At 55.7% G+C, this 21,323-nt stretch overlaps 6 protein-coding genes across 6 annotated transcripts; 3 read left to right on the forward strand and 3 right to left on the reverse strand.

Moving 5' to 3' along the window:
- Positions 1–598: 598 nt before the first annotated feature.
- On the forward strand, positions 599–4,300 carry TRIREDRAFT_4558 (uncharacterized protein; the record flags this gene model as incomplete). The annotated part of the gene is made up of 3 exons (XM_006966413.1): positions 599–756; positions 925–2,906; positions 2,976–4,300. 3 exons carry the CDS (start codon positions 599–601, stop codon positions 4,298–4,300), a joined length of 3,465 nt encoding a protein of 1,154 aa, XP_006966475.1.
- A 1,089-nt stretch (positions 4,301–5,389) lies between these two features.
- Positions 5,390–7,865, reverse strand: TRIREDRAFT_122592 (phosphoinositide phosphatase; the record flags this gene model as incomplete). The annotated part of the gene is made up of 3 exons (XM_006966608.1): positions 7,499–7,865; positions 5,658–7,387; positions 5,390–5,560 (listed from the first exon to the last, which is right to left on the reverse strand). Exons 1-3 carry the CDS (start codon positions 7,722–7,724, stop codon positions 5,390–5,392), a joined length of 2,127 nt encoding a protein of 708 aa, XP_006966670.1. The 5' UTR covers positions 7,725–7,865.
- A 481-nt stretch (positions 7,866–8,346) lies between these two features.
- Positions 8,347–9,471, reverse strand: TRIREDRAFT_64312 (uncharacterized protein; the record flags this gene model as incomplete). Its single annotated transcript, XM_006966609.1, has 1 exon — positions 8,347–9,471. A coding segment is annotated over one exon (1,125 nt), but the record flags the coding sequence as incomplete, so codon positions are not given.
- Positions 9,472–12,879: 3,408 nt separating this feature from the next.
- TRIREDRAFT_64066 (uncharacterized protein) lies at positions 12,880–14,403 on the reverse strand (the record flags this gene model as incomplete). Its single annotated transcript, XM_006966610.1, has 1 exon — positions 12,880–14,403. The coding sequence occupies one exon, from the start codon at positions 14,401–14,403 to the stop codon at positions 12,880–12,882; it is 1,524 nt and encodes a 507-aa protein (XP_006966672.1).
- Positions 14,404–17,188: 2,785 nt separating this feature from the next.
- On the forward strand, positions 17,189–19,087 carry TRIREDRAFT_4561 (glycosyltransferase family 32; the record flags this gene model as incomplete). Its single annotated transcript, XM_006966414.1, has 2 exons — positions 17,189–17,214; positions 17,914–19,087. The coding sequence occupies 2 exons, from the start codon at positions 17,189–17,191 to the stop codon at positions 19,085–19,087; spliced, it is 1,200 nt and encodes a 399-aa protein (XP_006966476.1).
- A 967-nt stretch (positions 19,088–20,054) lies between these two features.
- Positions 20,055–21,244, forward strand: TRIREDRAFT_122593 (rab5-like GTPase; the record flags this gene model as incomplete). Its single annotated transcript, XM_006966508.1, has 5 exons — positions 20,055–20,347; positions 20,442–20,461; positions 20,552–20,578; positions 20,641–20,832; positions 20,897–21,244. Exons 1-5 carry the CDS (start codon positions 20,272–20,274, stop codon positions 21,242–21,244), a joined length of 663 nt encoding a protein of 220 aa, XP_006966570.1. The 5' UTR covers positions 20,055–20,271.
- Between the last annotated feature and the right edge of the window lie 79 nt (positions 21,245–21,323).

The following is a 21,323-nucleotide window of genomic DNA, read 5'->3' on the forward strand; positions in this document are numbered from 1 at the left end:
AAAAAAAAAGGTTCCTTTGGCTTGCGCTGCGCCTCGTTTCCGTGCCGGTTTTGCGGTTCTTGGGCGCGGACGAGGCGAAACTCTGCTGCGAATAGAGTTGGGAGGGCTTCAGCTTCTAAGACGCTGTTCCTTTGGTGGTTGCTTGCTAAAGCGGTGCTAACTTACTGTACCTTAGGAGGTGTGTCGCGTCCATACTAAGGTAGTACCTGCTATTAGATAGGTAGAGTGGGCGTTCCAGCTTCACACCTTGTCTGTGCCTTTTGTTGCGCATCATCATCGCCAGACGGACGACCTTTTTATTCTCTTGTCATCTCCTGTGCCGTTTCGTTTCTCGTCCCTAGTGGAACTTGCACCCCTCCTTAAACGACCCCCTCCCCTTATTGCCTGTCCCATCTCCCTTGTGCTGCTGTTTCCTCATTTCTCTTCTCCCCTCTTCATACTCTTCTCCCTTGCCCTAGAAACGTCCTCGCCATGTTACCGTTCTCCTCGACCCTCTAGCAGCAGAAAACACGGGATTCGCAACGAGCACCCTGAAGGCAGACAACGGGCTGCTCACTGGCGACTATGCGCCGGCGCCCAAGCAATGGCTGATCACCACATGCCTGCGCCTCGGTCCGCAGGGCACTATTCGGCGACTCGAGACGGGCGACGGGATGGCCCTGCGACGCCTGAGCGGCGGCGGAACAGCAGCTACGAGATGGGCACGGCCGGCAATGCCTCGAGCCAGCGAGACGACGTCTTCTCCCCGGACGACCTGTTTCACGATGACGACGACGCCGACGCCGACGCCCTGAGTCCAGGACAACACGCCGAGGGCCCTTTGCAAGCGGACGACGAGCACGGGCACGATCACGATCGCGGGCACGGTCACGGTCAGGGGCACGGAACCGGACATCGAGAAGAGCGGGCGCATAAGAAGCACAGGGGTCGTCTGGGTGGAGGGTTCCTGCTACACGATGCCTTTGGAGGAGTGCGGTCTCGTCGACAGCGGACTTCTCTCCCGCAGGCTCCAGGTCCTGCGGCTTTCCAGCCTGCTTCTGGTCCTGCGCCTGTTCTTGACCTGGGCATGCGGCAGACGGCTGCACCCAGCCGGCGATCTGGTGGAGAGGCTGCGAACTCTCCGCCAAGCACTGGCTACTCGGCCGATGACAGGAGATTCCCTGATGCGCACCACCAAGAGCCGCCCGCTACGGCGGACCTGGATCCAACTCAGATTGTCAACATGGCGCTCAGCTTGAGCGAGTCTCGCCGGCTTGCCGCTCGACGAAGTGCTTCCCGGACGGCCGTCCCTCCGCGCCTTGCCCCTATACCAGACGCGTCGTCTTCGAACAACATCCGGCATCATCTCCAGCAGCAGCGCAAGGTTTCGCGGACCGAATCGCCCACCCTGATCCAGGAGTCATCCTCTGGAGCCGTGGTCCCTGGATCAAGGAGCAGCGGCACCTTCCAGCCTTCGTTCGAGACTTCGCTCGATCCGCAATACCGCTGGCAATTTTCCCCATCGACTCTGGCCCGAGCCCAAAAGGCAAAGGTGCATCTCGAGCTGTGGGCGCAGTACAGGCGGTTGCTAGACGTGCTGCCTCCGCTGCAACCGGGCCTTGAGAGGCCGTTGTCGGGTAGCGGCCCGGATTCTCCTGTCCAGACCTCGGGGTCCCAGCCGCCTGCGATACCACTGGGAAGGCAGTACAACCCACTACAGTATATCCGGAATCGCAAGGTTCGCGCGCGTGAGAGGAAAGTCATTGATGGGAAGCGCCAGGGCTTCAGCGATGTAGAGGCCGTCAGGCTCTGGGTTGACTCGGTATATCAACAAATGTCGCTGGCCGGCACCTCACTGGCCGACGAAAGGCCGTCGATTCCCCCTTACCAATATGCCGAGGATTCGGACCTCCAAAGCACACCCTCTGAAGCGGTAGCGAGGTCCCGACGGCCCAGGGTCGACTGGTACTTGGAGCCTTGCGACGTAATTGCCGACGCATACTGGCTGGAACAAAACGGACACAAGTATCTCATCGAGGACCGCCATTGGCGCAAGATCTTTCCGCCCCCGGCTTCCGACCTGAGCAGGCCCTTGTCTCGCGACATGGAAGACACAAGCAGCAAGATTTCTCCATTCACAACGAGAGACGTCGACGTAACCGAAACCTTCACGGAAGGAAAGGACTTTGGATTATCAAAGGTTCGCTCGGAATTGTCTCACAGCAGCGCAAAGGAGCGAGCCAAGCAGAAGCTACAGCATATCAAGGGTTTCCACCACCGGCACGGAAGCACTTCGCACGGCCACGATCAAGTACGGCACAAGAAGGATTCCGGTTCTGACTCTTCAGATAGCGACAACGACAGTGAGCCAAGGAGGAGGTCGAAGCCTGTTCGCAAAGGAACCATCTCGAGCAACTCAAACGACCTACTGCAGAAGCAAATGCTGGAAATGGTGGCCAAGGAGGCGCGCGAAAGAGAGCTTGAAGAGAGGGCTCTGGCTCACAACGATAGTGCTGATGATCACAGCGTTGATGCGCAAGACTTGAAACGGGCCTCGCAACCTTCCTCTCGCTTTGCCAGCCGGAGAGGGTCCATGGCAGAGTTCAGCGACTCAGAGCGCAAATACGCAGTTTTGGAGAAGCTCAAGCATGCCTCTCCAACACGCCAGAGCCTGGATGTCAACCGCTATGCCCTTTCTCCAAGCAAACAATCTTCCATTCCCAACTCGCCAGAGATGTTGCCGGCTCGCAATGGCAAGTCCGAGTCGGTTGCCAGCATTGATCCTTCGCCTCCCTGGAGCCGATCGGCATCTCCCACTCGGAACCCCTTTAGCAAGATCAAGTCCATCATCCGAGACAAGAATGACGATGCCGATGATGCCGAAGACGACAGACAAGGCCGATCGTCGAAGCGCGACAAGCTGGCGCGTTCGGGATCCGCTTCTGATATGGGCAGGCGTGAATCCAGCCCTGTCGGGAAGCCATTGTCAGGGACAGACAGCGGCAAAAGCGCTCGCAACACGGGAAGCGCGCGTCTTCGAGGCGACGAGGGCGTTGGGCTACGTGGCATGTTCAAGGCGCCCCGCATCGACAATGTATTCCGTGGCGGTGTTTCGAAGCTGGGAGACATGATACGGAAGAAGGACGGGCCTGGCGAGGCGCAGGACCTAGAGACTACAGATGAATCGGACAGCGACAAGGTTAGAGGACGAAAGTCGACCCCGTTGACCTTGTCGCGGAAGCCATCCGCCAGGGCACAAGAGGCGCAGCAGCACCAGCCCAAGCACTTTCTCGATTCCATGCCCCAGTTCCATCGCATGCCGGACCATCGCCTCGCCAATGGTGGTGACAAAGCTGCTGATGGCTCGGCCAATGGTCGTCGGGCTGCTGTTGATGAGCTCAAGCCTCCCATGATCAAGATTCGAAGCGCATCGTCGTCCGCGTCGCCTGCGCCAATGGTCCATAAAGCTCGGCTGGGAGAATCGGCAGACGTCTCCGAGTCTGAGTCCTTGTTGAACAACCACCTCTCCGATACTGTGGATAAGCGTATGAATTCAGCCGTTTCGCTCAGCGACAGGGACAATCATCACGGGCGGCTGCCTGGCCAGCACTGGTCGATTGTGGACCGTGGTCTGCCTGGCCAGACGAAGCTGTCGAAGCGCGAGGTTGCCCGGATGCGAACGCTGATACTCAGCTCCGGCATCAAGGCCATGGAGCTGCGCCGGCGGGCCAACGAGCAGCACATACCCTTCAGCGAGGAGCGTCTTGCGCAGAAGGAAGCCTACCTCACGGAGCCCGGCGGCATCCCTTGGTCGGACATTGCGAGGCTGACCCCCGAGCAGGCCCAGCTCAGCCTCCAGCTACACAAGCAGCAGGTGGCGGCCTGCGACCTATACCCTTTTGCGGCGCGGACGCTGGCGACGGCGATCCAGACCTGGGGCCAGCGGTGGCAGTCGTCGGCGGACTACTTCCGGGACAAGACGGTGCAGGACCTGCGGACGCGCGTGTGGGAGGTGCGCACGCAGGTGGCCGACGACCTATCGGAGCTGGCGCGCAAGGCGGCCGACGAGGCGGACGAGACGAGCCGCGACCTGATGCTGGGCCAGCCGCTCAAGATCAAGCACGTCATCGACACCATGGACAAGATGCTGCGGACGCGGCGGCGGAGGTTCCGCTGGCTGCGGCGCGGGCTGTGGCTCACGGTCGAGTGGCTGCTCGTGGGCTTCATGTGGTATGTCTGGTTCATGGTGATGATCTTGCGCGTGTTTCTGGGTGTTGGCAAGGGCGTTTTGCGGGGTGTCAAGTGGCTTCTTTGGCTGTGATGTCGCCCTTTTACGCTGCTCATACCTTTTTTCTCCTCCACCCCTCCATGCTCTCCTTGTTTCTTTTACCCCATGTGGTGTTGAACTTTGCCTTTCTATACATATATAGATATCTGGTCTGGAAAGCCATGTTGTGCACTGAAACACCCATCTCCACCGTGCTACTACCAGCACAGCTCTATCCTTCTCCTGTTCCTCTTCTATTATACTTTTTCTTCTTCTTCTTCTTCTTCTTCTATCTCCATTTTCTCTATGTCTTCAGATATTCTCCTTTTCTGTCTGATACGATACCCCAAGTTTTTATCGTTTGATCAAGTCATTTTTTTCTTCTTCATCGGGTGTTGTTGGTTGGTAATAAAAGAACCTTGACGAGCTGCATAGCCATGGAGTGAGGTACTAGGTAGTCACAAATAATACACATATTATATCATTGCAAACAGTTGTCCCTGTCCTGATACCTGTCTTCATCATTATTGTACAGAGTAGTGTCTGATTAACTCTTTACAGGTACTAATGAGAGACATCTTCAATAGGAGATGGTATGTCCTGGTTCTTATAAGAGATCTCTTGAAAGAATGATTTAAGCCAAGTCCATCTTTTGATTCCATATCATCCCAAAGGAGCACAATTGTAACAAGGAGACGAGGCAAATGTCTTCCCATCTAGTAGTAGGATCGCGACTCTATCTAACGCAAGGAAGAATGAATCCATGGCAGCTCTTGATTCTCTTGTCTTTTCCACTAAAACGACCTCGTGACATTGTCCAGTAAATCCAGAGCACAAGTTATGGGAAATAAAAACAGACAATGAAGATAAAGTCGAACACTGGAAGAAGTAAACAACCCCAAAGGAGTGTCTTGGGTTTATGGCGTCTTCTGACAAATGGTAAATAGCTCCAAGGGAACCAAAGACGAGGGAAAAACAAAAGGGAGAGATTACATCTATATCGCTGGCATTCTGCAAGCAAGAAAAAAGTCTAAACAGCGACGAATGGAAAAGATGGAAAAAGAAAAGGGAATGAACAGCCAAAAAGGTTTTAAAAAAAAAAACGGGAAGCATCCCCCCTCCCCCTGAACGCAAAGTGGCTGGCTACTCAATCCTCTTCTTGCCCTCCTCCGCATTGATGAACCGAGCAGTGCTCATTCCGCGCTCGTGTCTCGCAACGAGGGACCCAATGACTGCGTCCTTTCTGGCCTTGGAGTAGCTCTCGGCGAAGCCATCGACGGCGTAGGGCAGAGGGTTCAGACGCGGCCAGTTGACCTGTAAAAAAATAAGAAAAGAAAATGTTAGCCTCGTCTCTCTTTTTTGTGTAATGAAATTTGATCCAGGTGTTTTTTCTTCTTTTTTCTTTGCTTACATAGAGCATGCCGTGCGTCCAGATAAAGTGAAAGCACCAGGCCGCCACGCTGGACCAAAAGAGGATAAAGAGTCGCATGGGAAGGACGCTCGAGTTGGGAGGCCGTCTGGTGAAGATGCCCACGAGAACAATGAAGACGCTAAAGGCGAGGATGTACGGGATCGCCTGGATGAGGACCGGCCGCCGGTCGACGAAGATGAGGTTCGTGCCGACATTGGCCTCGCCGGGCTGATAGACGCCGAGGAACAAGTCGTACGCGTCCTGACGGGGGCCGTCGAGGAAGTTGTTGAGGCACCATCGCGTGACGCCGATGCGGCCGTCCTGCAGGGCTCCCATGGGGGTTCGCTTGCCCAGCCTGGTGACGTCCGTCTTCATGGCGCCGGTGCCGGAGTAGGCCGCGGACACGACGTCGGCGTTGTCGGCCCAGATGTTGCGGAAGAGGAACTCGAACGCGGGATCCTCGTCCTTGAACGTCCGGCCCTTGGCGAGCAGGCCCAGGTCCTGCAGCATGCGGTCGAGCATGTGGCGGGCAAAGATGCTCTGGACGACGTTGGTGCGGTCGAGGCAGTCCATGCAGTTTGTGCGCATCACGCTGGTCTGGAGGCTGCGGGCTTCGATTCTGCCGTCGTTGCCGGGCATGTCGACGCCCCGGAAGTAGCCCTGAGCGTCAACGGCGTCCCGGAGTCTGTCGACAATGGCATGCGCCTTGTGCATCTGCATGCCCTTTGTCTCGGTGTGGTAGTCAAAGTAGACGTAGTGTAGGCGATCAAACTGCTGGCGGCTTGAGCCGGGCTGGATCTCGGTGAACTTTTCGTCGGTCAGACGATCGGCCTCTCGTTGTTCCCTGGGCATGGAGACGAGAGCCTTGGTCATCTGCTCGTATGACTCCTTGACCTTGGACTCTCGTCCCTTGTGGTTGACGAGGTTGATGAGATAGTTGTCGCCGTAGATGCGAATCTGCTCCTCAAAATGCTTGGCCGAAGCAGCGAGGGCGGCGTCGGTGCTGCGTACGTGGATCTTGGGCGTGTATTTGAGATCGTTGACCTCGGACCAAAACGTCGGCACGCTGCCTCGAGTCTGGACGTAGGACAGAATCTGCACCTCCTGGCCCGCTGCCACGCCAAACTTGCCGCTCTGCATGTCGCTGCTGCCGGCGAAGCCCCCCAGGCCGGTGCTGCTGTCGTTGAGGATGACAATCTGCTCCGTCTCGTTGTAGTTGGCAACATGGCCGTTCTCGTCCACGCCTCGGGTGAAAAATCGGGTGCCACCGCGATACCGCGAGCGTCGCGAGATGAGGACGAGGGTCAGGGGCGTGCTCTTGAACGTGGTCTGCCGAATCTCCAGCATGCCGAATATGCAAGGGAGGATGTAGGGATCGGTGGCGGGCTGCGAGCCGGGCTGGCTGCGGGATCCGGCAGTCCGGAACTTGATGAGCTCCGACTGCAGATGCTTGTTAAAGAAGAAGCGGTCGTCCGTCCGCAGCCACAGGGGGCGGGAGACGTCGGCCTGGGACTGGCGCTGGATCGAGTTTGTGAGGTCGATGGAGTAGGAAAAGTACAGCGGCGCCTGGGCGAGGAAGGTCTTGAGGAGGTTGATGAAGGTGTCTTCGTCCGGATCGTGGATCTGGCGCTCGCGCATGGGGAGAATGTCGGTCGAGAGGACCTTGTAGACCATCTGGCCCTTGAGGCGGCCCATGGGCTTGGCCTTGGTGATGATGATGACATACTTGTCTGTGGTGTGTCACATGAACAACGTTAGGGCGCTCGTCTTCAAAGCTGTAACGGGTGAGGGAGGGCAGCAGCTGTTGCTGTTGCTGTGCTATGATATGCTATGCTACTGACCTAGAGGCAGCTGGATGATGCCCAGGATGCCGGGGATGCTCGACACACGCGTCGCGCGCTTGGTCGAATTGAAGCCGCCCTGGACCAGCCGGATGTCTCCCATGGGGCGGTCGATGACGAGGGACGGCGCGTCGGGCGACGAGGGCGACGTGAAGGTGTAGGCATCGCTGGTGACCCTGAGGTTGACGTCGCGATAGGGCAGCTTGGAGGCTGCGAGGTGCGCCATGGCGGCGGACGGCTGCTGCAGCTCTGGGGATACAGGCTCGATGCCGCTGGATCCCGGTGACGGATCTCGCTCCTTGAAGGCTCAGCACTGCCTGTGGCTCGCCGTGAGAGGTAGCAGGTGTTGTCGACGAGCGCAGATGTCCGTTCTCCTTGGTCTCGAGCTGGGATCAATCACATGCGGAAAACGGGGGAGATGCGGCGTGTTCAATCAAAGGCCACTGCCAAGCACGGACTCGAAAAAGGATATTGGAGCAGCACAGCCTCATCAATTGGGGGACCAGACGTCACTGCAAAGCCACAGGCAGAGCTACTCGTAGACAAAAGGGGGGAAATCAGTGGCGCAGCTTACACATTCAATCGACTTCCCCTTATTGGAGATGACGAGGGGCATCGAGGGGAAATAGAAGATCATCTCCCCCCCCCTTTCATAGAGAGATATTGGATGAAAGGAGGATTTTTTATGAGGCGGCCATATACATGAGATGCTCGTATGTTGGCTCAATGAATATTAGTAGTATTAAAAGCTGCCAACAACGGGAAAATATATGTGAAAAAAAAGACGGCCTTTCATACACAGTCCCTCACCGGGTACGATTATGCTGCGCCCAACCCTGCCTATCTTATTACGCCTCGCTGCAAAGACCAAGTCCCGACATCAACTCCTCCGCCATAACGTCAATCGCCCCAGACGCCCCATCCTCAATGCCAAATCCAATAAACAGCTCGTCATCCAGGAATCCGTGATACCGCAGGTCGGCCCTCTTCCACGCAATCGACGTAACGTAAAACATGTCCGAGGTGAGCAGATCCAAGTGCTGCTGCCGGCCGTGGATCCAAAGGGGCCGCTTCGACACGGCGTGCACGGCAAAGGGCGCCTCCTGCTGGAAGAGCATGACGTACGGCTCGTAGACGCCGTGGAAGTTGTAAAAGGTCTTGTGCTGCCAGATGGTGAAGATGAAGGTGTTGTCCTTGCTGGGCACGCAGCCTGCGTCAGACCGCCTGCACATGGTGACCTTGAGTGAATTGCTTGCTTGATGGACCGATTCGAGGCCGTTGTCTGCTTCTTTGGGCATGTATCTTGCGAGGCACTTGTCGTCTTGCGCCTCGGTGAGCACCGCCAGGTTGACGCTGACGGAGCCATCGGCCTGGGCTCGGGCAAAGACGCGCTTGGGCGCGACGTCGTAATGAATATACATCTGGCCGGCCGGATCCCAAAATGGAAACCAGTTCTTCTCAATGGCGCCCCACGGAAGAGGACGCTGCAGTTCTGTGCCCGTCAAAAAGTCCCTTGGGCCAGTCTCCGAGGCTGGCCAGTCGACGAGCTGGCGAAAGTCCTGAATGAACTGGCCAAAGCAGGTATACTGCGAATTCGACCCATACACAATGTACGGGTTCTCTGGTCCGTAAAGAACGCGGGCATCGTGAGGGCCGACATTGAGACCAAAGAAGGCGAGGTCGCCGTTGCAGTTGTTGCCTTGTGTTGGTGCAACAGGAAGTGCTGTAGGAGGCGCAAGGCACCGCAAGACACCGCCCTGGAAGACGGCATTGCAGACGAGTTCCGTGAAGTAGACGCTCTGCTCTTCAGCGCTCCGCACCAGCTGTGCCACCACGATCCACGTATCGGCGAGCGTGGGATGGGGGATGATGTTGGGGTTCATGCCGTTGAGCTGCCCGGCAAAGTCAATGACAAAGTATCTCCTATCAGGGGTTGACACCGAGAATATTTCCTGGTGAGAGGCCTGTATGTCAAGCGGATTGGAAGTATTGCTCAATGGAGGCCGCGGCGGCGGACCATTTGCTGTTGTAGGGCCCCCATCCTTGGAAGTCTTTTCGGAGGACGATCCTGTATGTCCGGAGCTGATGGGCACCTCTGCCTCCTGCTCATGATTAGACTTGACATTGCCTTCCCCTTGGCTTGAGTCGAGTCTGTCCGAGAGCCACTCGTTGACTTTGGAGGGGACAATAGGCCTGTGCTGATAGAATCTGAGGATGGTGCAGAAAATGACGACAACGGGCACCACGACAAACAGCAGCCGCTTGAAGTCTCTGGCGAGCATCGTCGAGGCCTTTGCAGCCAGCTGCTGGCCAGGAGACGTCCGAGGTCAGATCTGGTTGTGGCGTGTCCAGAATCCGGGGGGACAGGGGACGGGCTTCCACACCTGAGCCGATGCAGGGCTACTGCTTCTTGCTCGAGCAAAGGGGAGTGAGATGATTCGGTATGACTAATTGTAGAGGATTGGTTGCAGAGCTTCTGGACCGTGGAGGCTCGCGGAGCTCGGTAAGGCCGAGGTGAAGAGGGAGAGGAGCAAGCCCTGACCTCGAGGACAGCCCGTGGCTTGGGTGTGGCTTCTATGGCAAACTCTATGGTACCTAGCCGGAGATATTTCGAGCACGACTCGCTGGAGTCTCCGTGTGCCGTGGGAGCGTCGAAGAAGTGGTATTACCTCAGATGGGGGGATGCGGCTGTCTGACACTTCTTTGACACTCAGGGGACCGCAGGAAATGCAATGAAGGACAGAGCCAAATGGGATGTCATCGAAGAAGGAGGCCCTGATGAGGAAACGCTATGCGTGACTGATGCCTGTCGAAGCGTGGCTTGTCAAAGCGTGGCTTGTCAAACAAAAGTGTTATATCGAATCATATAACGGTTTGACGAGGTAACAGCAGATGAAGATGAGCTGGGCCACAGCCGCGATGGTCGAGGTTCTGCCGTGTGGCCTAGACGCGGCGATGTGACGCTGTAGCTTGCAGGAAGAGGAATTCCGGGCTGCAGGGGCTCGTTAAACCTCCGCAGTCAAAGACCTCTGCGAACGGCGGGCGTCGGCCTTGGCCAATGGCACGTCGACATGAGCCAAGTTGCAACAAAGACACCATTTGGAGCCCTTATGCACTCCTAGTAGTAGTATGAATGATTATATTGGCGATTGCAGCTGCAGATCCAAGCAATGATGTCAGGCCTGAGCTCAGGTGTACTGTATGTACAGTATATAGACTGGTAGCATGTGTGTGCCACCTGCTTGCTCGCTCACGGCTAATAGAGCATCACGAGATCGTCCTCTGTCTATTCGACTGGTACCTCTGACCCGCTCGCTTGCAGATAGATACTTGCGCCGCGAGATGCCGGCCAGCTAGTGCTAATCCCCAGAAATCACGAAACCAAGCGCGAAGCAATTACTCGCACCCTCTTGTGGTGTCGTTGTCCGGGGAGGGGGCCAAGTCGGAGGCGAGCCCTTTTGCATCAAAGAGGGACAACCCAAGTTCTTACACATTCATAGTGGGCACCGGAATGGAGCAAAAAGTGGTGCAGCCGGCGATTGATTGCCGGGGTGCTTTCAATCCTGTTTGCTGACGGCTGGAGCTCAACTTGATATGGAGGTTTGGGCAGAAGCGGAGCGAAAGATGTTCTGATACTAGATGATACAGACAATTCGACAACTCCTGGGTACCATAATGAGAAAGGGTTCAGAAACTAGAACGATTAGAGAAAGACACGAGCTGGGAGGGAGAAGGGCAGTTATCATGTGCAAACGAGATACTCAATGCCGAGGAACGACGCCATCTCGCATATTATTCCAGCCCCCAAAGCAACCCAATGATCCAACCAGCCATCGCAAGACACACCAAAACAAAACGATGGAAGGAGACCAGGGACCTGCATACTAGGTACCTACCTACACCTTCAAATTCTGGACCGCATCAATCTTGTACTTGTACCTGTACCTGTACCTGTACCTGTACCTGTACGCAAACGACCTAACCTCTGGCCCAGGCGTTCAAGCCACTAATTCATTCCCCCTCCCCCTCCCCCCAAAGCCCCCCCAAGAGCACTACTAGCAGACAGCCCACTGAGTGTCCACCTCCGCACGCGAACAAAAAAAAAGTGCCCTCTCCACCAGCAAGCGGGAAAAGAAAAAAACAAGCATCGACAACAGATCCATTCGAGTCCTTGCAGGATTATGTAGATTTCCCGATTAGGACCCCTGTCGTGCCGATCGCACTCTCTCTCTGATCGGCAAAAGGCGGCGTGGGGATGAAAGAAGGATGGGGAGGCGCTTGTGCTGGATCGGGGCAAATGGCCGTTGTGTGTATGTATCGTATGTGAGTGACAATTTCCTTTGGGAGCGGCAGGTTTTAGAGACCTAGAGAATAGGAGAAAGGCAGTGGGTTGATGTGAAGGTGCTGCTTAAGAGAGGACATGGGTTGACTGCACTGTATTACATGATTTACCGACAATTTCATCTCTTCCTTGTAGTACCTAATAGTAGTGGTGATGTAGAACGAAGAGGAACATGTGTCGAAATGTAAGCCCTTTTGCTCTTAGAAGGAAAAAGACGGAAACCAGTACTACTAGTACATAATACTGCCAAGCAGACTACCTGCTCTGTACCCCTTATTACTGCAGCGCCAAAAAAAGCAGCCAAGCAGATTAACGAGATCCATCAATCGCCTTGTCAGCTGCCAACCAAGCGAAAAAAACCTTGGCGTAAATTATAAGGTGCAGCCACAATCAGGAACCAACACAATAAGAAGAAGAAGAAAACAAGCGCCAACAAGAAAGCCTCGGTACCTCGGAGATGCTTTTTTTTTTTTTTTTTTTTTTTTTGTCAACGAGAGTCATCAATTTGTTGCCCAACGTAATGCAGTGATGAATTGAGAGGCTTGATGAGTAAGTCGTTGTTGATGCTCCTCTAAGAACGGAAACCACATTGATATTCGAATTAAAATGGGAAAAAACAAAAGGAAACTGGGACAAGATGTGCTTGTACATTGGGTACGGAGAAATTGAACAGGGCACGGCACTCATTTTACAGTCAAATCCCCGACAATGACATTCGCCCTGGTTCATTGCTGTTGGCAGGCCCTTGACCAAACCACCTCGAATGCGGCAGCCTAATGTAAGCTTCAGAATAACATCTCCGTTGAATTGTAAAGTGAGGCAGTATCCCTTGACGCCAAATCCTGTGTGTATATAGGTAGGTACATGCGACACATCCGTCTAGAGTGTTAAATCATATTATTACAAGGCTCCCATGTTGTACTATAATAGGTAGCCCTCCATCCCATGTGCAATTGCAATCAAACACCATGCCGTAATGTAGCATCACTACTGTAGTATCGTACAAGCAGCATCTCCCCCCAGCCCCTTTTTGCCTGCATCACGCCCTGGCCTGCTTCGCCAGCACCGGATCCGAATTGCCCAACGTCTTGTGGTACAGCCACGAGCAAAACCTGACGCTCGGCGTGTCCACCCACCGCGTCACGGCCTCTGCCAGCGCCAGCGTCAGCGGCAGCAGCACCAGGTGCGGCACGAGGAACGACACCTCGAGCCCCAGAGGCCCCGACTTGGGCAGCGGCAGCTTGTCCACCCAGTGCGGCATGTGCTGCAGATGCTCGTCCGTCCGCCAGCCCACGGCCGCGTAGATGCGGTCGCCCAGCGTCCAGAGCACGGGGCCGTGGACCATGTAGAGCGCAAACGAGATGCGACCCAGATACTGGCAGAACTTGGTCTCGAAGAAGCGCTTCAGCCAGGTGATGCGCGGAATGGACGCGACCAGGAACGTGGCCGCCAGCCACAGGTAGAACCACTTGTAGTCAAACACCGCCTGCGGCTTGAGCCACGACAGATAGTACCACCCGCGGCTCTTTTGCAGGTTCTGCACGTCCGAGTTCTCGCTCGGGATGCCGCCCAGGAAGAGGCTCAAGGCCAGCAGGTGGTAGTAGAGAAAGTCCTTGGCCGGCTCGAGGCAGGCCAGGAACAAGGGCAGCTCGCCCTTGTTTGCGAGCAGGTCCAGGTCGCAGAGCAGCATGCCCGTGCAAAACATGGCGCAGTACCAGCCGTCTGCGATGAACATAAAGTAAAACACCAAAAAGGCCTCGCACGACAGCCGCGCCGCCTTGGAGCTCCGCGACAGGGCCAGCTGCGAGGCGTAGACGACCATGGAGCCCTTGAACTCGACCGGGATGGACCACAGGTGGAAGTTGTAGCTCAGCCAGGGAACGCCCCCCTCCTTGAAGACGAAGCTGAAGTTCTTGAACTCTCGATACAAGGCCACCACCTCTTCCGACCAGCTCTCCGCCCGCTTCATCCCGTTGATCCACATGCCGGCCATGTGCCATAGCGTAATGTATGCCAGGACGACCACGATGATGGGCATGTAGAGGCGTGGCCACCGCCTGAAAAAGGCCGATGCGAGGTTGTCGCCCAGCTTTGCGAGCTCGCCCGCCTGCACAAGGCTCATGGGCTTCAGAGAGAGGACGTAGCCCGATATGATGAAAAAGGTCGAGACGGCATAGTGTCCGCCGGTGAAGAAGTTGCGTATGCCGGGGAAGGCGGCCATGTAGTATTTGCCGTCATACCCAAAGCCATTCTCAAAGATGGAGTTTTCCTTTGTCCAGCCGTGAACCCACAGCTCGTGATGGTGCCAGTAGACGAGAAAGGCGGCGAAGCCCCGAAGGCCATCCAGATACGATGTCGGGCGCAGCTTCTCAGCTACCGTGAAGGCGACGGGTATCTTGGACAGCGCGTTCACGACTCGGCCAATGACCCGCTTGTGCTTGGGGGTGTAAGGGATCGCCTTCCATATCGCATACCCCTTTGACTCCTTGATCGATTCCGGGTCATAGTCGGCCTTGATCTCTTCCCAGTCTCTGCTGGTGTTGAGGATGTTCTGCTGGAGCATCTTGTCGCGCTGTAGCGGAAGATGCATACAGAGCCCAGCGAGAAGGACGCAACAGATGAAAAAGGCAACGCCAAGGGACAAGACGCCCCAGCTTCAAACAAGCAAGCAAACAAGCAAGCCTTGCACGGAGCAACGGCTTGGACAAGGTCAACTTGACCGCCGTCTCTGAATCGTTGCCGGCAGCACCGCCAAGCTTCCCCAGACGGCTTCGATCTGGGTTATGGATCTTTCGGCAGCCCCCTTCAGAACCCAGGTCAAGGTCACGGACTCACGACACGTTGACACGTCGTATCCGTCAATCTGCGGGATCGGGAATGACGACAGCAAGCTACTGTAGAGTTCCCCAGAAGCACGGCTTCCCCAGCTTTCACAAGCCGACGATCAGAAGCTTGGGCGTCCAGATGGGAGGCTCGTCCCGAGGTCAGAGAGCAATGCGGAGGCGAAACGAAAACGCGGGGGTGGTCCGGGCCTCCTCGTATAGATCGACTACTACTAAGTCGTAGCTGAGAGAGGAGACGCAATCGCTAGCTGACGATTTCACCCGAGAGGAGAAGAGAATCGACGAGCTGATCTTGTTGATGCCGAGGGAAGACCCAGAATGGCCAGCCCAGGCGGTGGGAGGAGGAAGGGGGAGAGTGCCAGAAGAGGTCAAGACTGAGCTCCGAGGCCACGCAATGACGGCATGGGCTGGAGGCAATTGGAGCTGCGTCGACGCTGGTCCGGGCTGCAATGTTCCAGTTCCTGCTCGCACTCGTACTGGAGGGTCGAGTTTTCTCCAATTTTCACATGAAAGGTCGTCTCTTATTCTGTGTTGTTGTGGCCTCGTCCCTCGGTGATGTGCCGGTTCATGCAATGTACGTACAGTACAGGTACATTCAACAATGGCCACACCACCATCGATCGTTCTCCTCACGCAACGCCATCGAAAACGCCACAAGGGACGAAGGGACTTGTTGCAAGGACTTGACCAAGAAAAACACTGCACATCAGCCAGCCCAGAGCCCGGTTTGCAGCCCGCAACTTGCTGAAGATTTGTCCATCCCGCCATCCTGGGGAACCATGGCCCAGCAAAAGTGCTGCCCTCATCGACTGGGGGAGAAACGGCACGTCAGATCCCTGCTGCGTGGAGTCTCGACATGGGCCATGACTTATGGGCCCCCCTCTTGAATCCATCACCATCACACCAAGAACTGCTGCATGCATGCATGTGGGCGACAAGGGGGAGTCTTGACGGCAACTGCATCGCGCGTGTGTGTGTGTGTGGCTGATCGGCGCTTCGGACACACGACGAGCCAACATGCATATTCAGCTTAGTAGCCTGCCGGCGAATTTGCGTCTTTTGCTCCTTCGACTGTGAACGACCGGAGATTGGGTTTGACAAAAAGGTACAGGTACGTCTGTGTACGCTGTATTCGCCCAGAGGCTGGTTCTCTCATGTTTGCAGACGAGACGTGGTTCGAGCGAGCTTCGTCTTTTCAAGGCGCTTTCTGCATCAGTCCCATTCGGACACTGCGGTTCGATAAGCGATGCTGACGACAGGAGCTGATGCGATGCTATTACAAGGACACAGTAAGACAGGAATTGCAACCATGTCTCCGTACCTGGACCGGGAGATTATCCGTTGCCAGCTACCTATTGGACGTGGTCGAGAAATCAAGACAATTACTGCCAGGTAGAGCGATTCCTTCAGAAGTGATGGATACCTTATGGACATGGATATGGACAGGTACAGGTACCGGTAATACATACAGGACTTTGGTGTCGGGACAATCCCGCGCGCCGTCTCAGCTACTAGACAGATTCCACCAGCTTCTGACCTCCCGTTGGAAGAATAGCTGCGATTCTCGGGCGTTACACCTGCAATACAAGCGCCTGTATGTACATACGCGGAAATAATCGCAAGCCGTGGCTGGCCCGCCAGGGCCTGTAGCGAAGCAGAAAGTCCAGAGAACTTTAGGAAGAGGCGCTGGACGGGCCGTGGCTTGCGTCTTATCTGGTTTATGCTTTGCCCTTGGGCTGTAGATGGCTGTAGATGGCTTGTCATGGCCGTGCTAGTTTGTGTGTCATACACAGATGATCATGCTGTGTAAGGTACATACATACATACTGTAACTCATCGAAAGAAATAGCAACCCAGCTCTGAAGGAAGAAGATCAGGCCTTGGTGTGCCGATGAAGACGTGAGATATCACAACTACAGTACTCGTATGGCCGCTCTGCGGACATTGCAGGTCCAGCCGGCGCGTCTCTCCACCAGCCTGCTGTCAAGCCTTGTCCCTGTCCGTCTCCCCCATGTTTCTCTGCTGTGCCGCCGCCCTTTTGCACGCTTTGGGCAGCTGGTCCGGCTCTAGCAGCGCTCCTTGCCTGTGGCTCCCCAGCCGTCATCAAGCACAGAGTCCTGGACCCCTGGCGGAGGAGCTGGGATCCACCGGCGAGCGGGTTCGACAGCCTTCACACGATGGATCACCGGCATCTTCAACGGCCTGCCATCCCTCCAACTGCGTGTTAGGCATTTATCATGAGGACTTGTACATGTAATCTCTTATAGTAGTACCAGACACGTACCCGTACCGGTACAAGCCACCACGGAGCCAAACTGCAATGCAACCGATGTGACCGCTTGCTGCCACGCAAGTACCGTCTACATGTACTTGTACGTGCATCCTCCGTGCAACTCCCGGTCTCTCCATGCCTTGCTTTTTTGGTCGCAGAACAGCAACGAAAACTGCCTGTGACTGCACCCATGGACGGCCCGGATAGCCCTTTTGATATGGCCGAGTTATAAGATGGGCATGGGCCAGTGCCAGTGGAGGTGAGATGTGCTCGTTTTCCAGGTTCTCCTCCTTCCCCGGGTTTGCTGATCAGAAGTATTACATACCTCACCTCACCTCAATACATACACCAATGCTCGGTTGAATACCTCCATACGGCGAGTTACTCGGGCAGCCTCCTCACCAGACTCTACCCAGGTATCTACGACTTGCCCAACACTAGAAGAACCAGCCGGAAGAGCTCAATTCTTTCCCTGTTCTCTCCCCCTTGCCCGAACAAGCCCTAGCCCTGCCTGCAAGTTCTTCTCTCAAGTATTACCCAGGGCTTTTGTTGCGTTGTGCTCAAGTGGCGTACGGACAGGGTCTTCCCCAGAGCTTCGATCCTCGATTGCTGTCCGAGTCAGAGCCATTGTCCGATTTCTTGGGCTTCTGTGTTGACCTCATCCCTCACACGCACTTGCCATCCATCTCTCTCTGGCATTGCCAACGTCAAGTCTCTCAGTCGTTCCAACCTTTCCCTCCCACTTCCCTTTTTCTGTCACTTCTCTATTGCGGCTGTTGCCGTCCATAGCATGGTGCCCATTGTCTGAATCGGTCCTGCCATTGCTGCTCTCACTCGTTAAACATTTCCATCCTCGATCCTCCTCCTCCACCTACACTCTACAACAAGAAGCGAGATAGACAAGACTCGCTAAGATGAGCTCGCCTCTTGGATCGCCGAGGCTCATGCACTCGGCCAGCCCCTTCCGCAACAAGGTGCCTACGCAGATGCGAAGGTGCCTGCCTCTCTACATCACCGTCGTCTGCGTCTTCCTCGTCATTGTCAACTTTGACTGGATCCTCGCGATACCCAATCCCGCGTCCGTGCTGCGCCGCGAGCCAAAGGCGCCGCCTCTGCCGGGCAGCACATTTCCGCAGAAGATCTGGCAGACATGGAAGGTCGATCCTCTCAACTTTGACGAGCGCGACCTGGTCACGGCGCGGACGTGGACGACCATCAACCCGGGCATGCGCTACGAGGTCGTGACCGATGCCAACGAGATGGCCTATATCGAGGATCGCTACGGTCCCAACGGCTTCGACCGTCCCGACATTGTCGAGTTCTACAAGATGATCAACCTGCCCATCATCAAGGCCGACCTGCTGCGCTACATGATCATGTACGCCGAGGGCGGCATCTACGCAGACATTGACGTCGAGACCATGAAGCCCTTCCACCGCTTCATCCCGGACCGCTACGACGAAAAGGACATTGACATCATCATCGGCGTCGAGATTGACCAGCCCGACTTCAAGGACCACCCCATACTGGGCAAGAAGTCCATGTCCTTCTGCCAGTGGACGTTTGTGGCGCGCCCGCAGCAGCCCGTCATGATGCGCCTGATTGAGAACATCATGAAGTGGTTCAAGACGGTGGCCAGGGACCAGGGCGTGCCCCTGGGCGAGGTGCAGCTCGACTTTGACCAGGTCATCAGCGGCACCGGCCCCTCGGCCTTTACCAAGGCCATGCTGGAGGAGATGAACCGCAAGACCAAGGGCCCCAAGGTCACCTGGGACGCCTTCCACAACCTGGACGAGTCCAAGCTCGTGGGCGGCGTCCTCGTCCTCACCGTCGAGGCCTTTTGCGCCGGGCAGGGCCACTCGGACTCGGGCAACCACAACGCCCGCAACGCCCTCGTCAAGCACCACTTCCACGCGTCCAACTGGCCCAGCCGCCATCCCCGATACAAGCATCCCGCCTATGGCCAGGTCGAGGACTGCAACTGGGTGCCTGAGTGTGTCCGCAAGTGGGACGAGGACACGAGCAACTGGGACAAGTACTCGGAGAACGAGCAGAAGAAGATTCTCCAAGACATTGAGAATGCGCGGCTGGAGCGGGAGCGGCAGCAGCAGGCGTTGGCTGCGCTCCCTTGACCGCTGCATGGCTGATGACTTGGCGGCACTTTTCTTCTTGAGTCTGCAATCTGCTTCCATCTACAGACTGCGACCGATCTAGACTTTGGGTTGTTATGGTTTCACGGGCTTTCATGACTATTCTGGCGCTGGAGTTGTTCCACGGGACATGGAGTTGGCGATGCTTTGGTTGATATTTAAAAAGGATCGGAGCGGGTGGGTTGTGGCATCTCGACGGCGATGTACATACCTCGGGTAATACCTAGTAGGTTGACGACATGTGCCTTGCATCAGCACATGTGAGTGAGCGAGTGTGTGTGTATATATATATAAATGTAGAATCGATGTAATGAAAGGAAACTTCTGAATAGTATCTGGATTTGCTGGGTGCCGTGTGTGCAGAGATGTGGCGTGAATCGACGCTGTTACTGATGTGTGTGACTGTTGGCTGTCTGTGCTGAAGAGCCCCGTCTTTCGATTCGAAGTGCCTACCTATAGGTTGTTGGGTCATAGGTTGGTAACAGCATCAGCTTTTTCTTTCTCACCTGCTAAAGAGCCTGAATCGATGACGTCTATATGCTGCTGCCGACCGAGTTGCTGTTTCGATATCTACCTTATGCTTTGTTTATACTACGGATTGTCCGTCTCAGCTCCAAAGTACCGCCAATTTGCCCATTTTATAGTGTTGAAACCATTACAGAGTCGATGGGCTGGCCATAGGCGGGATGCTTGTACAAATCACGCCGCAAATGCTCGACCACCTCTCCTTGACGACACAACAAAGGCCGAGTTTGTTGCACTGGCAGCCTCGGCTTACCTAATGTCCGCCATACCACTTGGATCCTGGGCCATCTGACCCGCCCTCTAGCCTGACGTGTACTCGTACCGCCCGTCTCTGGCATTCGCCGCATCCAACCTCCATCCGCAGACTTGCAACTTCGACTCTTATCCTGCTCGAGCCCTTCGACCTCCTCCATCGCCTGCGCCTCCTCCATCGACCGCCTCGTGTTTCCGCAGCCTCGCGACATCATCTCCGCTGCTGCTCTCTTCGGCCAAACCCTACGCACGCCGACGCTTTTTTTTATTTCGATTTCGACGCCCGCTGCTTCGCCCGCCGCCGGCTTCCCGCCACACACACTCTCTCTCTTTCAACTCTCGCTACGTCGGTAGAAGCGCAAACGAACCAAAAACAGCCACTCGACGAAATGGCCGCTCGCGCACCCCCCGCTGGCCGACCGGGCCTCAACACTCGCTTCGCGCAGTTCAAGCTCGTCCTCTTGGGTGCGTAGTGGTACTCTTGACAATAACCCAGATGAACGGATCAACAAGGTGGTGGTTGATGGGTTGCGTGCTGACATTTGTTGTTTTGCGACAGGCGAATCTGCTGTTGGAAAGGTGAACTAGCAACAGTCTTTGGCTCGCGGCGTCGAGTGTACAATGGAAGAGGAAGATGTGAAGGCGAAGAGGCTAACACTTTTGCTGCAGAGTTCAATAGTCCTTCGTTTCGTCAAGGTATGGTTGCACGTCCTTTCCGGGACGCCCTTGGGACCGTCCGGCTAACGAGAGCCCATCAGGATCAATTCGACTCGTTCCGGGAATCGACCATTGGAGCGGCTTTCCTCACCCAGACCATCTCGCTCGATGAGAACACGACGGTCAAGTTTGAGATTTGGGACACGGCTGGCCAGGAGCGATACAAGTCGCTGGCGCCCATGTACTACCGAAACGCCAACTGTGCCGTCGTCGTATACGACATTACGCAATCCGTATGTTGTGACATTTGAGTTGGCACTCCAAACAGGGCTGAGATATTGACTTTCGCAAACGCAGGCATCACTAGACAAGGCCAAGGCATGGGTCAAGGAACTCCAGCGCCAGGCAAACGAAAACATCATCATCGCCCTCGCCGGCAACAAGCTCGACCTGGTCAACGAACAGCCCGATAAGCGGGCCATTTCCACCGCCGATGCCGAGGCCTACGCGCGCGAGGCCGGCCTCCTCTTCTTCGAGACGTCTGCGAAGACGGCCGAGAACGTGCGGGAACTCTTCACCGCCATTGCGAAGAAGCTGCCCTTGGACCAAGTCGGACCCAGGCATGCGCGACCCGGGCAGCGCCCTGGCGTCAGTCTTGCACCGGAGAGCTCCAACACCAACGCCAACGGACCATGCAGCTGCTAGACCAAGAAATGCGATTCTTCAAACAAGGTTGCGGTGGGACGTCTAATGATGACCTGTGTACCTACGTCCTGCAATGCAA

The sequence above is a fragment of the Trichoderma reesei genome (assembly GCF_000167675.1).
Source record: "Trichoderma reesei QM6a unplaced genomic scaffold TRIREscaffold_13, whole genome shotgun sequence".
In the NCBI taxonomy this organism is placed as follows: domain Eukaryota; kingdom Fungi; phylum Ascomycota; class Sordariomycetes; order Hypocreales; family Hypocreaceae; genus Trichoderma; species Trichoderma reesei.